Source organism: Neophocaena asiaeorientalis, unplaced genomic scaffold (genome assembly GCF_003031525.2).
Source record: "Neophocaena asiaeorientalis asiaeorientalis breed wild unplaced genomic scaffold, Neophocaena_asiaeorientalis_V1.1 scaffold136, whole genome shotgun sequence".
Lineage (NCBI taxonomy): Eukaryota > Metazoa > Chordata > Mammalia > Artiodactyla > Phocoenidae > Neophocaena > Neophocaena asiaeorientalis.
In genome coordinates this window covers 3353219-3370080 of record NW_020185333.1, presented here as the reverse complement: position 1 = coordinate 3370080, position 16862 = coordinate 3353219, and the positions used below count along the sequence as shown (strand labels likewise).

Below are 16862 nucleotides of genomic sequence, written 5' to 3'. Positions count from 1 at the left end.
CATTCAAAAAAAAAAAAAAAAAAAAAAAAACAAACGGAAAAGAGAGAGCCCAGTGTGAGGCACAGAAATGGTTTGTTACTTGTCATCTGACCAAGTAGCAGCAGGGTCTGCTGATGCTGCTTTAGCAGGTATTGACAGGATTTGAAAAGGAAATACACTGCCTCTTAGTGGTACAAGACAAAGATCAGCATGGTGGAAAGCAGCAAAGGATATGGCTAAAGCAAAGAGAAACCTGGATGCCACAGGTGCAGGACTTCTGAATTTAACTCCCGGGCCCTTTGCCACAGAGTAAATGTGTATGTCCCTTTTAAAAAGCATTTAAGTTGTACATTGAAAACCTCTAAAAGTCTTTTATACCCACTGGCTCAGTCAGTCATCTCACTGTTCCTAAGGAACTTGTCCTTAGGAAATAAATCAAAGAGAGAAAAGGAACTCTGTGTAATATCGCTCTTTGAGCATAATTTATTTATTTTATCTCTTTTATGGATGTCAGGTTCACAGATTTCGATTAATCACAATCTTTAATTCATGACATGGTTTCATTCTTAGTCTGGGCATGACGCTCTATAATTTAATGTAACACAATTCTCTCAGCAAATACGTTGATAATATAATAGACACCCATGAACTCAGTACCCAAATACAGGAATGAAAAGGCAGTATCAGAAGAGAGAGCACACAAAGAGATCCATAAGGCAGTGTAACCTAGATGTATGTCAAAGGTGGCATGCAGAGTACTGTAAAAAGAAGAGACTGTTCAGCAAGTGGACCCAGGAACATTGATTTTTTATAAGAAAAACACGTTAAAATGCACTCCCACCATGCACAGTACACAAAAATAAACTCCATGTAGTTTAAGATATTTGTGTCAAAAAGCTAAATATTAAAACATGTAATAAAATTAGGGTGAACTTCCTTTCTTTGGGGTAAGAAAGGGCTTAATGAAGAGACACAAGGCCATAAAAACAATTGAAAAATTAGAATACAATAATATTAAGAAAATTTTTTTCATCAAAAGACTCCTTAAAGACAGTTTAAAACAAGGCACACTATAATCTGGGAGAAGATATTTGCCACACATATTTGAAAAAGGATCAAGAATATATAGTTAGCAAAGGTTCAAAACTTTATATCAAGAATATATAAAGAATGCCTACAAACCAAGTTTTAAAAAGACAAAAAGCAGTAGGAAATGAACAAATAGGCACATCACAAAAGATGAAAGACAAGTAGCTAGAAAACATCTAGAGATTCTCAACCTCTCTAACAATCAGGACATGCCAGTGAAGACTAAGTTCAGGAAGTCATTTTACACATAATCAACTTGCAAAAATTAACAAGTCTGGAATTGCCAAGTGTTATATAGGATGTAGATTAATACAATTTGTTATATGTTGCTGGTGAGGGTATTAATTGGTACCATCTCTTTCCACCACTTAGGCATTATGTTTTATAGCTGAAGAGTTTCATAGCAGACAATTCAACACTTCTACTCCTAGATAAATACTCCCCCAAAAACAAATTATTACATGTGTCCAGGAGATATGTACACAAATGTTGGGGGGAAAACACTACTCATAATAACAAAGAAAACTGTAAATTATCTAAATGATCATAGTTAGGAGGGTGGATAAATAAACTGTTATATAGTCATATCATAAAATACTATGGAGCAATGAAAAATGAGTGAATGGCAGCCACATATGACAGCATGAATGAATCTTAATAACACTGTATTGAGTCAAAAAAGTAAATGCCAAGTGACAATATATGGAATGATATTTTAAAGTAAATTTTATTTTTAAAATTTTTTAAATTTTTAAAATTTTTATTGAAATAAAGTTGATTTATAATGTTGTGTTAGCTTCAGGTATACAGCAAAGTGATTCAGATATATATAAATATATATTCTTTTTTTACATTCATATTTTTTATGAGATATTGAGTATAGTTCCCTGTGCTATTCAGTAGGTTCTTGTTGATTATCTATTTTATATATAGTAGTGTGTATATTTTAATCCCAAACACTTAATTTATCCCTCCCCTCTTGTCCCCTTTGGTAACCATAAGTTTGTTTTCTACATCTATAAGTCTATTTCTGTTTTGTAAATAAGTTCACTAGTATCATTGTTTTAGATTCCACATATAAGCTATATCATATGATGTTTGTCTTTCTCTGATGTTTGGCTGGCTTACTTCACTTACCATGATAATCTCTAGGATTAAAAGCAAGTACAACCAAACACTATATGGCTTAGACATAATAAGTGATAAAACTTTAAAATATATATAAGTAAGTGAATAATAGACAACATTCAGAACAGCGTTTGCTTTTGAATGGGCATACAAGGGATGGGACGGGGAGTAAATATTTATAGTGTTATTTTTAATAATTCCAAAATCTGTGTGTATGAGTTGGGGATAGGATGAGATAATAACTCAATGGATATTATGAAGCCAAACAAAACAATAGCCAGAATGTACTAAGCTACATAGAAAAGGGTAGAAGCTGGGAACTTTTTACCAATCAGATATTAAATGATAATAAAAAGCATTAGACTGGGGATGAAAGTTCATACTTAATAGATTAACATTTATCCTATGTTAAACATAAAATTGATGTTAACATAAAATTGAGTTGTTTATAATAAACTATGCTGAAACTCTACCTACACTAGTTGTCACCCTTTATTCTTGATACTATAATACAAGAAAGTTCCATGAGAGTGTTTTTTTGTTTGTTTACCTGTATCCACAGTGCCTGAGATAGTGCATGGTATTGAGTTGGTGCTCAACAAATATTGTTGAATCAATAAATGAATTAATACTTCTTGGTTACAGGGAAGGTAGATCATGTGACAATGGGGATAAAAATTTATTGGACAATGTTATAGGAAAAAGCTGAACTCCAACTTAAATTTATGCTATGACTGCACATAAATTATCCCGTATTTTAATTAGCATCTGATGTTTTCCTTTGTTTATTTGATTGTCTATTGAAATTATGCTAGAATGTAAGATACACAAGAACAGGGACCTAAACCTTTTTCTGTTGTTCACTGTAGTATTCTAACATCTGTAATAGTGGCAGGCAACAGTAGGTGCTCAGCGAATATTTGTTGAATGATTGAAAAGGTATGTGTACATTTGGGCAAGGAAGAAAACACACACACACACAGTGAAAAGAAATGATCTGTTGAATTGAAAGTTTTGAGCTTTTAATTTATTTGTTTTATTTAAATTGTTATTACAATAGCATGTGTGCCCAGAATAAAATCCTTTTTATCCCGTGCATCCCATCGATATGAAGCCTAGAGGCCACCCAAGGTACTTTTTGCCCCAGAAACTAGAAAATTGAAAGGGTCTTGCTTGAAAGTGCTTCCTAATTTACACAAGTATATTCTTGGTCTTTTCAATAGATTTCATAATGAAATGAACTATTGTAATCCTTCACATTTTCTGTCCTTCCCCACTTGAAAACTTCATCTATGCTCAGACATCTCTTTATCATTCTTAGCATAAAAATAGCCTTAGAAATTGTGAAATCTAGGAAGGGACTCTAAAACCCAACAAACAATTTCTTTTCCTGGCAGTGAAAACCCACATTTTTATTTATGCAAGAAGATCTTGTTAACCATTTGCCATTTTTCGTCCATAAGCTTAGAGAAAAAATTCCCCACAGTGAGTTGCTCTATTTATAATCATTCACAAAAACACATTAGGATCCAACAAGTTAATATTGATTGCTCAGTCCCAAACTGTTTTTGAAACATGTTTCTACTCATTGGATTGGACTGCAGTATGACATCCAATATTAGATGATGCATTTGGCAAGATTCGTGTCAGGCATCGGTAATGGGATTTTTTTCTTCCAATATGTTTATTTCAGTAGATTTATGAAATGTTCAGAGGGAAAAAAAGAATGATAATGGATGGATTTCTAGTGAAATAAACCCACTAACAGTGTTTCTAGGGCCCTTGCTATTTATGAACACATTCTATGGGATATTTGCTTATACATGCATTTTGTATAGCTCATATATATTTGGATGTCACAAGGAAGTTCTGAGTACATTGCATTTACAATAAATTTATTAGTGTATGTTTTAATATATTCTTTTGTTGTTATTTTGTTATTTATTAACTTGAAGAGGTCTTGGCTGCAATTCAAGAGTGTTGGAATCTAATCCTAGTTCAGCTTCCATATTTCCTACAGTCTAGAACCGTAATGCATATTTTACTGTAACCATCTATGAAATGAGGATACCAAATCTGAACTTCTAAATACCCAAAATGTATGAGCTTAATAACAACCTGGGACACATTTTCATCCTGACACAGGTGATCAGGCCATGGAGGAGAAAATTGAAGCTTAATTACTTTTTTCTTTCTGGTTTTTCCTGCCATCCATCTGGCCCAGTGGAGCCTAAAGCCACATTGAAATCAGCTTGTCTGTCTAAGTTAGGCAAGCAGAAAAATGATATGAGTCTCCATGAGTCCCTAAGCCTCCAATTTATCCCATTACCAAAATCATCAAGTTCACTGTCACCACATGTACGCACACACACACACACACACACACACACACACACACACACACACACACACAGAGGCCTCAGAGTACCTCTTATCAATCTCACATGAGGTCTTTATTCTGTTCTTTGACCTTGCATCCCATATTCTTCAAATTTTACATATTCTTCTTAAATCTTTTTTTTAAGTGCATTTCTTATCCTGTCCCTGGTCCTGGCTGTTTCTCCTCAAGTTCCTGGTAGTTGTACCTAATAATTTCATAACAACCCCTTTTACTTTCCATAGGCAGAGGGTGATGGAGAAGCTAGAGTTGAGGAGTTGAGGGTCAATGGCAGGGACACAGCAATGCCAGGACCTACAATGATGCTGGGCCCTGTGTCCGGCTGCACCATAATCTCTTCAGTTCCTCCGTTCCCTGTTGGTCAGGATGCTGATACTCTAAACTCACCATTCTTGTCTTCAAATTCTAAAATCTTATATGTCTCAGATCACATCTCTTTCCATTTTCCTTTTATCTAAAACACTGTTCTGCTCCCATTCTGTCACCTAATTCCTCATTAGGTCAGCCTCAAATTAAAGATTTAGTCCTCTGATTTAAAATTCGATCCTCTGTTAAAATACCAATTTCTGGGGGCTCCATGTTCTTCACAGTTAGTACACAAGCCCCACACTTCCAAAGCTCGTAAATGTCATCTTTGTTAGGAAGAGCATAAGGGGGTCCCATTTATGGATTAAGTGATCATGGCAAGAATGGACACAGTAGCTGGTGCCAGTATTTGCATCCTGATGGAAGAGGTGATGCTGACCCGGTATATATTCCCCTTGAAGGAAAAGTTGGGGCAGAAGACCAAGATCAGTGACATCTCTGTGTCCAAGCCCTGCATCTATGACTATTGCTTGCCACCCTATGCCTTTGTTCTAGGACAAAATTAAGGGCAGAACTCAGAGTGTCTTAAGGAAGATTGGTTACTCAATATAAAGTCTGTACATGTAAAAATCATGCCAGAATTTTAGAAAAGCTCAGTTTGCCTCAAGAACCGTATAAGAGTACCAGAAATTACCTGTGATATTGTCAAAAGAGGAGCTGCCAAACCAGATAATTATGGACTTTTATATGACAGTAAGGATTTTCCTACAAAGGGAAAGATGCCTAACATGTCATAATATTATTGAGAACTGTAAGCTGGTTACAAATGAATGTCAAAAAATGTTATTGCAACTCTGGGCTTCCCCGGTGGCGCAGTGGTTGAGAGTCCGCCTGCCGATGCATGGTAACCAAAAAAAAAAAAAAAAAAAAAAAAAAAGTTATTGCAACTCAAGGAAAAAGACAATGCTATCAAAGTGATCTTGTTTTTACCATAAAAGTACCCTTTTATGGTAGAATGGTATGCTAAGTTCACAGAGTCTCCTTGTCAAATAACCTTTATCAAAAGCTAAATTTAAATGAATTGTGGAAGAAACTGATGTTATGCTAAAGGAGGGATATAAGAATATATTTGAGAAACTCTAACTACACCATATCCCTATGTTCATATTTTCGACCAATAATGGTGATGTACTTAAGGATGTTATCCATCAAGCTGGTGTTTGTCATCCAAATGTCAAAGTAGTGTTCATTCATGGATTTTGATGAAAATGTGTTCTCAAAGAATTTAAAGGAGAATTAACCTATATATTTAAAAAACATGATGATACCTTGAAGAACACAGAATATTTCAATCAATTAAAGGACAATAATAATTTAACTCTGCTGAGAGACTCCCAAGGAGACTTAAGAATGGCAGATGGAGTAGCCAGTGTTTAACACATCCTAAAAACTGGATATCTAAATGATGGAGTGGGTGAGCTTTTAGAAAAAGTATTGTTTTAGTGAAAGATAAATCACTGGAGATAGCCAGCTCTACCTTACTGAGGATTCTATACACTGGTATTCTTCAGGAAGACCTCTCTCCTATGGGAGCAGTTAATACAAGAACTGCCCATCTCTTAATCTTGCTGAAATGCTCTTAATTGTAATATATTCTTGCTCTTGAAGTTTTTCCTTTACATTACTGAAATATTTTCAGACATGTTAAGTCTATCAGCTGGAAGCTTCTTTTTCTTCGCCTCTCTCAACACACTTTCCTCTTTATTTCTTTTTAACAGATTTTGAAAAATCTTAAAGCCAAAATCAGAAAAATAACTCCCTAGTTTTCCAAAGTGGATTTTGTAATTCAATTTTATCACACATATTTTGAGATCTTTTTATACTTGAAAAGTTTTCAGAAGGCCAACAAGAAATTTTATGAAATGGTCAAATAATTTACCTGATTTTAAGTTAAGTATTGCCAGTTTTGCAATTTGGATGGATCATGCTGATGGTATTACCATCTCCTGAAATTGTATTATGTTTGGTTTTCTTGTTTGGAGAAAATCAAAATTGACCAGAAAAGACTGGCGCTCTGTAGTTAATGAAAAAACAGTTGGTATCCACATGTAACTGATCATTACAAGTATTCTATATTGACTCACTGATAATAAACATAAAATAGAAAATCTATTTTTAAATACCCATTTCTCTCAAGGTGATAGCACTTGTTAAACCATTCATATCTTAGCATAAACTAATTTATCATATCCTTTCTTGCAAACAGACTTTGAAGACATAAGAAATAAAGGCATCAGGCCCTAAAAGTAGGAAGTAAAGGAGACACCATATTGGGCAAAAAATCTGTAAGGTTATCCAGAACAAACTGCCTTCTTCATAATTTTACCTAAATCCAGGCCTGGCTTCAATTTCTTTTTAGTTGGTTTTGCTCTTTGTCAATCGAACTCCTGGCTTAATGGCTTAAACATTAAAAATTGGCATTAAAAAAGTACCTAGTCCATTGTCATCTATAGACCTTGGCATCCTATCTAGAACAAAAAGGATCAAGATCACATATACAGGGTCATAGAACTATACTGAAGATAAGAACATCTCCCTGACCTAGACAAACTCAAAATAGCTATATACAAAATCACCCTAACCTGGGGGGTGACCCCAAGTGGAGCAGCTGTCACAGACTGTCCTGTGAGCAATCCCCAGAAAGCAGTGACTTTCAGCTCTTCCAAAGGGCCTGGTAACATACCTTTGTTGGCAGCTGTAACTGCCACTGGCATCTAGAGAGAAACCAAGAAAGGGTCAGGCTAAGGGGGGTTTTAATGTTTGTTTTATTTTATTTTGGTTTTGCTTATTGTTTTGGTCTTGACACAAAAGAAAGCATTCAGCTTGGAAAATCATGTATACTAATGTTTTAAATAAATGGGCATAATGTTTTTCTACTGACTATAACCATATACTACTGCAGATATTTTACTTTACATTACATTATAGGCATGTTATCAGGTACAGTATATGTGGAGTCTGCCAAGAAGTGGAACTTTCTTGCCAGAGTTGGAGAGCTAAAAAAACTGAGTTGATATATCTATTTCAAAGGCCATATGTGCTGCTGGAATTTGCTGCCATGCACTCAAGGGGAAGGTTTGCCTCTGAATGTATCAAAAGGACTCACCCAGCAGCTAAAAAGTCCTGTAACCACAGGGGTCTGATTATTCGCTGTTGACACTTCAGTTTTCATGGTCAAACAATAATGTCAGCTTATTCACTTTGTTATAAAGCAGAAACTAACACACCATTGTAAAACAATTATACTCCAATAAAGATGTTAAAAAAAAAAAAGGAAGTCCTATTGGTATCTTTTCTTTACTGAAGGCCACTGTAACACATCTGGGCTTTCATTCTTTTAGCTCCTCTGTGGGATAGACATGAGAACAGTCACAACACACTCTCTGGGGCTGGAAAAACCTCTCCTAGTGTTTTCTTCCATTTCTTCTTCCTGCTTTAAATGGCTGTGATCAAAACCTTCCCTATTAGAAATATCTGGACCACAAGCATTCCCTCAACTCCCACTTTATTTTGGGACATTCTAATGTGTGCTGAATTTTTAGGTTCAATTAAAGGTCAAGAAGAGACAATAAAATAATTAGTCTTATACAGATTAACTTTTCCATTATCTTCTTCCTTTAGCAGCTTCAAGGATGCCCAGTGAAACGTACAGTTCATCCCCCTCAACAGCAGGTTCGACACTTCATGGTGAGCACTTAGGGAAAATTTAGTGTCAGGGAAGGTTGTGGTCTGCTTTATTTGATCAGAGGTGGAAAAATGAGAACGAAGCCAATCTCAGGTATTTAAAAGTGCATCTTGATGAAAATGACAGTGATGATAAAAATGACAATGGATGGAACCAAAATTCTTCCCAGTCACTCAAAAAAGATAGTCAGAGACCAAGTCTTAGATTTGTCTCTATTTTATTTCAAAATGAAATCTACATAATGGCATTTGGGGGCCAAATAAATCCACTAAAGTGCATTTTAAGTTTTAGTTTTCCATTTGAAAATGGAATGATTTGTTGACATGGATTTGTCTACTCAGATGTTGCAAAGGAATTTTTATTGATCTTATCAAACATATTAGAGTGGGAAGAATCAGTATTTTGATTCATTGGACCTCTGATAACCTGGGCCACTATGGATAAGCTTCATCTTTCCATGACACCAACTTCAGACATTTTCCCATAACCACTTCTCATGGAGATTCTTTAGCAGATATTATTTTGTTTTATGTGCTGTATTGTTTCTCTTTTTTTTCTTTAAACCAATAGGAAGTTTCACTCTTTGGTAACTGTTAGACAGATCCTAGAATACCAGTCCTGCGTAAATTGTTCCTTAGTAAACTTTACAGATAATATTTTAGGAGCATTTCGGCCATTCAAATTGAGCCCTTGCTAATAGCAAGTGAAGTCCAATCACAATTTTACACTTCTTGACCAGGTGGAGATCGTCGTTCAGATCAGATCAGATATCCCCTTTATATCCCTAGGTGACACCTTCACCAGCACAGCCAGAGCATTTTCAGAAGTTCCCACAACTGCCAATGGATCTACTAAAAATAATCATATCCATATCACTGGTGCGTCATTTACCATTTTTAAAAATTTTATGTTTTATTCACTCAACAAGTATTTACTGAGAACCTGCCATTTGTCAGGTACTGTGCCAGTTGTTGGGTATACATTGAAAACACTTGCCTCCTGAAGATTATAATCTATTATAGAGGATATTTAGTAAATAAATAATCGTGCAATTAAATTGATTTGTGACACCTCTTATGGTGTAGTGCAAGGTGTTGCCAGAGTCTAACAGAAAGCTCTGATTTTAATTGGGGAACAAGAAAGGATTCTCTGAGGATATATTTAAAATTAAAATCTATAAAAATGAATGAGAATGAGCCAGGTAAAAAGTAGTGAGAAACATTTCAGTTCTGTGAAAGTATAGTCTGATTGTTGGAACAAAGAGTATTCCTATAGGGCTTCCCTGGTGGCGCCTGCTGATGCAGGGGACACGGGTTTGTGCCCTGGTCCGGGAGGATCCTGCATGCTGTGGAGTGGCTGGGCCCGTGGGCCACGGCAGCTGGGCCTGCGCCTCCGGAGCCTGTGCTCCGCAACGGGAGAGGCCACGATGGTGAGAGGCCCACATACCGCAAAAAAAAAAAAAAGAGTATTCCTATAATTCAACTAATAAAATTTTGTCAATGTTAAATGTAATCCCTTGTTTTATATCATAAGAGGTCATGGTATTCAATAAAGTTAGGACCCTCCCAACACAGATCTTGATTGTAAATTCAGAGCCATAATCAACTCTTTCCCTTCAGAAGGTATTCACTTAACTGGTGAACGTTCCACCTGGGGACTCAGTTTATTTCATATTGAGGGTCCTACAGTCCTCAGTTACTGGAGCATCATCCATCCTGCACACCACATAGCAGCAGAGCTGCAAACTGACATCCTACTAACGTCTTTCACTATTGGTGCCTTAAAGAACTGCCTAATTGAGAGACAGGGCAAGATTGGAGCTCGGCTTCTCCACCAAGACATTCCTGAAGTCAGTGGTCTCATTTTCTATATTTGGTTGGGAGAAAATTAGTAAGCATTGATGGAAGACCTATTAGAAGACCTATTTAAAATGTTTTGTTCTTTCATTTCTCTAAAACTTTGGAGGTAAAATGTTATATTCCACCATATTACCAGTGTAGAGCTTAGTAAGTCTTGACTTTACTAAAACAGAACTTTGTGTAGTCCTAAATTGACCTCTTGTGAGATTATTTCTTTTGTGATCGTGATATTCCAGTGGTTTGAACTACTGTGAACTCTCTAGCCACCTGTGCATACAATGAGCCACATGGTTACGTATTTTAGGACTGTGTGAGCTTCCAGGGTACCCTCAGTGTCTGCTTTGACAGGGCTAGAGTAGCGTGAGCATCAGGAAGACCTTGAATCCCTGGATACGTGTTGTAAGAGGAAAAATCTTCAGCACTGATACCCAGTGTTAACATGACATCATGTGGCCGCCATCCAAACTACGTAAAACATAGAAGAGATTTGGTAACTAATATTTGAAATCCAGTGTTTTGGCCTGTAGTTTTTGAAACTTTGCTTGATGAAAAGCAGTGTAATAAATCTGAGGCAATCAAAACAATTAAAAAACTAGTCTCCACCTACAATCAGTTTATAATCTAGTTAAAATGATGAAAAAAACAAAAACAATCCAGATAATTCTGTTACAAAAATGCACTTTTTGCCCAAAGAATTTATGTAATCTGAAGAGCTAATGATCTACCTATAATGTATTAGGAATTCCACTGGAGTGTTGTTAGAAATAAGAAAAGCCTGGAAACAATTTAACCATCTAACATTAAGAGGCCAATTAAATAAACTATGGTAGATCCGTACATTGGGGAACTAGCCAGTAATTTAATATTGTAGAATGAGGAAAACCTCTATGCACTTCTGTGAAAAGTATTCCAAGAATATTTTTTAAGAGAAAGAAACCAGGAACAGAACAGTATGTACAGTATGCCCCCGTTTGTAATAAGAAGGGATATATATTCATGGTACATATATTTGCTTATATATGAGTAAAAAATTTCTGATAGGATACATAATTAACTATTAAAAGTTATTGCCTCTAGTGTGGGTAGCTGGCCTCTGAGGAAGTAAGGATACTTCCTTTTCATTGTAGTTTTGTATTTCTGTACTATTTGAATCTTTAACATGATCATAAAACACTTTTTAAAAAGGAAAAAATTAAGCAACTATATAATTATAAACATTCCCTTTTATTCTCTGCCAGGCAGAACCAGACAGTCTTATTTCCTAAGAGAGTTTGTTTTCTTAATTTTTCCTTCATGTTAGAGAAAAAGTAAAACAGTCCTGAATATTATATTTATATTGCCTCTGGCCTTTTTGGCTTTGGACTTTCAGGCCTTTGAATTGTTATAATGCTTTTTACTCTTTCCTCCTCCTCCTAACACATGAATATTCCATAAAGCATTTAATGACTCCTTAAAGAATAAGAAAATCCAAAGCTAGACCAATATTTCTACATATAAAGTTTTCTTTACTTAAAGTGAATTTGGAAAACAAATTTACAGATGATCAGTTTTATTTAGTCATTCTTACAAATACCATTTCACTGGGCACCATGTGCCAGGAATTGTCCAGGGTCTTGGGGAAATGCAAAAAATAAAGAAAAGGTCAGTTCTGGAACATTCTAACAAGAAAGACATTCATGTGAAAAAAAGCAATTGTATAAATGCAAAAAGAGATATGAGAACAAGGCATAGATATGGTCCCAGAGCATGACTGTGATCAATGAACACCCCACGGCCTTTGGAGAAAACGTGTTTCAGGTAAGCAAATTAATTCAATTCATCCTGCTTTCCAGTTGCCAAACTTTGGCATTAAAGTTCGTCTCTCTTTATGCCCTTTTCAGGTATTGTGGTTAATCAGCCCAAAGATGGAATGTCCTGGCCAGTGACGGTGGCAGCTTTGCTCTTTTCCTGCCTTGTACTGTTTGGTCTTGGAGTGAGAAAATTGTGGCAATACCAAAAAGAAATGTGAGTCCAATACTAAGATATGCAGGAACAGATACTTTTTTCAGTACAAAATATTCACTCAGCAATTTAAATATCATTCCTAGCATTTATCTCATATTTAACTGAGGAAATAAGGCTCAGAGAAGCCCAGAGAGGCTACCTAGCTTCCCCGGCACCACACGGTTGGGATTAGATGCACAACTTCTGACTTCGTCCCACCTCTCCCTGTTCAGGCTCGAGCACTCACTGGATGGAACAAGTCAGTGCGCATGAAATGAGAACTGAAACTGATTTTTCTCTTAATCTTCATTAGTTTTTTCATTTTCATGCATCTCTGAATTGCCTGGGCCCCGCTGGGCCTAGATGCTCAAGTGAGAAATTGAGTGAGAAAGGTAATTTTAAGAAATTTCCACCTGCTTTTCAGCAGAATGGGCTTTTACTGCCCTTTTCCTTTTTTGCCACGGGGAAAAGCAAGCAAGCAATGAGTTACCCCTTTTCTGTCTTATTGAAATATTTTCCAAAACTCTCCTCCCTCCACTCATCTTTCTGAAATGACATGGAAGGTTAAGCCTCACTTTTCTGACTCAGCTACTTTGGATCAGTCTGGATTAGGCCATGCCTAGAGGAGACCCTCAGAATACATAGAGCTGATCTCCCACGTATCTTACTACTACTGTCTCAGATAACATTGACCATGTACTCTACCTTCTACTTAGAGTACCCTCGAAGACTCTATAGCCATGTGCAAGGAGTGTTTTGTGGTGAATAAAACACCAAACAGAGTCAGAAATTCTGGATTCTTGTCCAAATACTACACTTTGGCCACCACGTGACCTTGAGAAATTCTTAATTTCCCATAAAAGATAGAAGTGCAAATTTCTTAGAATTTTGCCCACCTTTTGATATATATTGTCTCCATTAAAGCATCAGAGAACCAGGTAATAGGCGTTGGGTTTTTTTTTTTTTTTTTGCGGTACATGGGCCCCTCACTGCTGCGGCCCCTCCCGCTGCGGAGCACAGGCCCCGGACGCGCAGGCCCAGCGGCCATAGCCCACGGCCCCAGCCGCTCCGCGGCATGCGGAATCCCCCCGGACCGGGTCACGAACCCGCGTCCCCTGCATCGGCAGGCGGACCCTCAACCACTGCACCACCAGGGAAGACCCCGGCATTGGGATTTTTATATTAAAATGGGAACCTGAAAATATGAATTGATTTTTTTTTATTGTTCTGCATTCAAATGTCTGTGTTATATAGAGATGAAAAACAATCTCTCCCTCTCTCTGGAGAAATTAAGGTACTATGGATTGATAGGCAAAGGGTAGAAGTATTTGAGTCACGGACATAAATCTGCTCACAGATATACCTCTATTTCCTGATATCAAGAGAGCTGGAGCATTTGTACAGCTAAATGCCACACTCACCTTTATGCTTGAGGCTCTTCAGAGAGAGAGATGAATTGTGCTAACATAGAACAGTACTTTATACAAAGACAACTTTAAGAATATTCACTAAAACAAACAGAAGGGATGTGGGCATCGTCCATCCAGTACCAATCAACTCAGAGACTCAGGAGAGTTTACTTCCCGCTTCCATCCTTCCCCACAGTATACACACAGTGAGTGAGTGGGTGAAGGTTGGGGGTAAGGTTGGCAAAGGGACTATTAGAAAAGCTGCAATCTTTGGCCCCAGAATTTAAAAATTTTGTCCCTGAAGGAATGTTTTAACCCACATAAGAGAAACACTTCTTCCATTAGGAGGCAGTTGCCATGGAGAGTGTAGGTTCTGGTTAAAAGGCTTGAATTACTGGTCTGGTTCCTTTGAACAAGTTGCTTAAAACCTCTGAGCCTCAGTTTTATCTATGGAATGGTGACGATAATATTCAATTCCTAAATACAAATTATATGATGCTGTGATTAAAATGATTTACAAATTATAAAGTATCACATAAATATTAATTAATGCACTATCATAACAGGACTAAAAAGCAGGTTACGCCAGGAAAAAAATCTGAGAGAACCAGGGAAGCATGTCTCTTTCACTTTCTCTGTTTTCTACTTTAAAAAATATATTATACATACATACATCACCCCCTGACATTCTCAGCGTTGAAGGAGCCATGTTTTGTTCCTAGCATGGAAAGACCTCCGCCTTTCAAGCCGCCTCACCTCCCATCAAGTACACCTACATTCAAGAGTCCGTTGGAGGTGATCTGCCTTGTCATGAGCTGGAGACACTCTAGTCCTCTGAGACTTTGCCACACAAGCAAAACTCTGCTAGAATCCTATCGAAAAGATAGATATCGTGCTTTATTAATATAATCACCCTCTAGCCAAGTCTCTACTGCAGTTGAAATGGATGTCAGAATTGAATGACCTGTTTTCCCAGCAACTCACCCTCTTTCATCTGCACATGCTGGAAATTTAAACAAGAGTGAGAGGCTATGTGAAGCACCTGATGCTATCTGAAGGGATTTTCTTGCTTATGTAAGAAGTGCAAATTAGGCTGCTGTCATTAAAAAATACTTGCAGTGTTTTTATGTTTCACTTTAATTCTTTGAGGGGATGACAAGGGTTTCAAGCTTATGTCCATACCAGATCTTCTTCTCTTTGGGGCATCTGCTAACATTCTAAGCTATTTGCCAAAATTATGATAATCTCTGAGGTTTGTTGCATTCCCTAGGAAAATTACAAGAAGAAGAAAATGTGAAAGTTCTAGCGAGAGTTCCAAATAATGGGAAAGTGCAATTAGTCTTTGTACTGAAATTCAGTTTATTTTCACTGGAGGAAAACAGAATACCTTGCATAAGAACCCCAGTTCCAGTCTTTCTTCACTCTTCCTCCCGTCATGCTCAGCCCGGGCTCCTGCACATGGGATGAACAAAAGGATAACCATTTGGTTTTGTTTTACTGTCTCATTAGAAGACATAAATATGTGTAGAAGTATTGGGTAAAAAGTGGCCGAGTTGGAGGATGTCTAGATTGTTTCGGTAAAGGGATAGACAGTTGTACGGTACAACATACGTCATGTAATTGTTCAATCTATCATATGGCAAGTGTCTCATGATGTTTTAGTCTTAGCCATCTCTTTGAAGTGGCCTCTTCTGGTTTTATAAATAAGTTCTGGTCAACATTTGCAAATTCATCTCCAGCTTGAATAGAGATGGAGTATCCATCCTCATTTATGGATGGATACTCATTCCATGATTCAGAGGAATTTTCTGCAAAATAGAAGGACTCTAGATGATTTTCAGGCAGTGTTATGATCTTAACCTCTCTCATTTGACTAAAATGACACTTTCACCTGCACCTTAAAATTGTGTGCAAGTGAGTTCATAGAGCCTGTCTCAAACCAGCAACTCTGGACTCTAATCCCTAAGCTTTCTGCATGTCTTCATCATAGGCTTCATTTTCACTGAGAAGAAGCCATATATAAGCATTTTCATCACTCATTTCCAAAGCACAGTGTGTCATATAACATTGTTGTTCAGAAATATTCACTTCTTTGCCCACCTGCCTCATGAGCACCCCTTGACTTTGGGCTTGGCCATATGATTCGCTTTGTACAATGAAATATCATGGACCTGACTAATCCAAGACTTGAAAGTCTTTGTATGGTTGTACTCACTCTCTTGTTCTCTGCCATTACCATAAGAAGAACATTTTAGGCTAGACTGCTGGCTCCAAGAAGAGGATGAGAGACTCATGGATTAGAGCAGAACCACCCAAGCCAGGCCCAGTTTAGACCAACCAACCTCCAACCTAACCAAATGTGCATTATTAAATGGTGTGACAGTTACACGGCATTGTTGTAGCAAAAGTTAACCTATATGCATAAGTCAAGAGGTAGGCATATTTAGGTCTTATGCAAGTTCCTAGGGTGAGAGAGAAAATCAAACTTAATTCAATCAAAATAGTCTTTCCCTTGATTAAGCTTAAGTTTTGTTTTAACTGATGAACATATGGTCAGCTTGGCCAAATTAACCTTGCAGTGTAAGTCTTTAAAATCATAAAATATTTGATTATGATGGACATTAGAGGTCATATAACAAATAAAGAGCTAGAGACTCTGTGAGATTGACTTTCCAAGGTTACATAATTAGAAGTGATAGGGTCAAAATGATGACCCAGCTCTCTGATTTCCAGTCCAGAGTGTGATCAGTCTCCATTATATCATGATATTTAACTGCTTTGGTGTCTCCTTTTACTATATACAAGAGCTGTTTTGTGTGCACTTAAGTAAATATTGACTTTTTTAAATGCCCAGGTAATATATTCCAAAAATTGTTGACAGAAAACAAAGAAAAGCAGAAATAATTGGCCCCTGGGGTGGGATGGCCAGAAAAGTATGCAAAAAAAAAAAAAAAAAAAAAAAACGA

General features: G+C 36.9%; 1 protein-coding gene and 1 pseudogene across 1 annotated transcript in view; both read left to right on the top strand.

Annotated features, from left to right (window-relative positions):
* CD96 (CD96 molecule) overlaps positions 1 to 14726 on the top strand; it is an 81447-nt gene extending 66721 nt beyond the window's left edge. Inside the window, 5 exon segments of the mRNA XM_024735322.1 lie at positions 8582 to 8647; positions 9434 to 9523; positions 12385 to 12508; positions 14619 to 14647; positions 14650 to 14726. Coding sequence (XP_024591090.1) covers positions 8582 to 8647; positions 9434 to 9523; positions 12385 to 12508; positions 14619 to 14647; positions 14650 to 14726 — 386 coding nt within the window.
* On the top strand, positions 5506 to 6543 carry LOC112393210 (cytosolic 5'-nucleotidase 3A pseudogene; annotated as a pseudogene).
* Positions 14727 to 16862: the final 2136 nt, after the last annotated feature.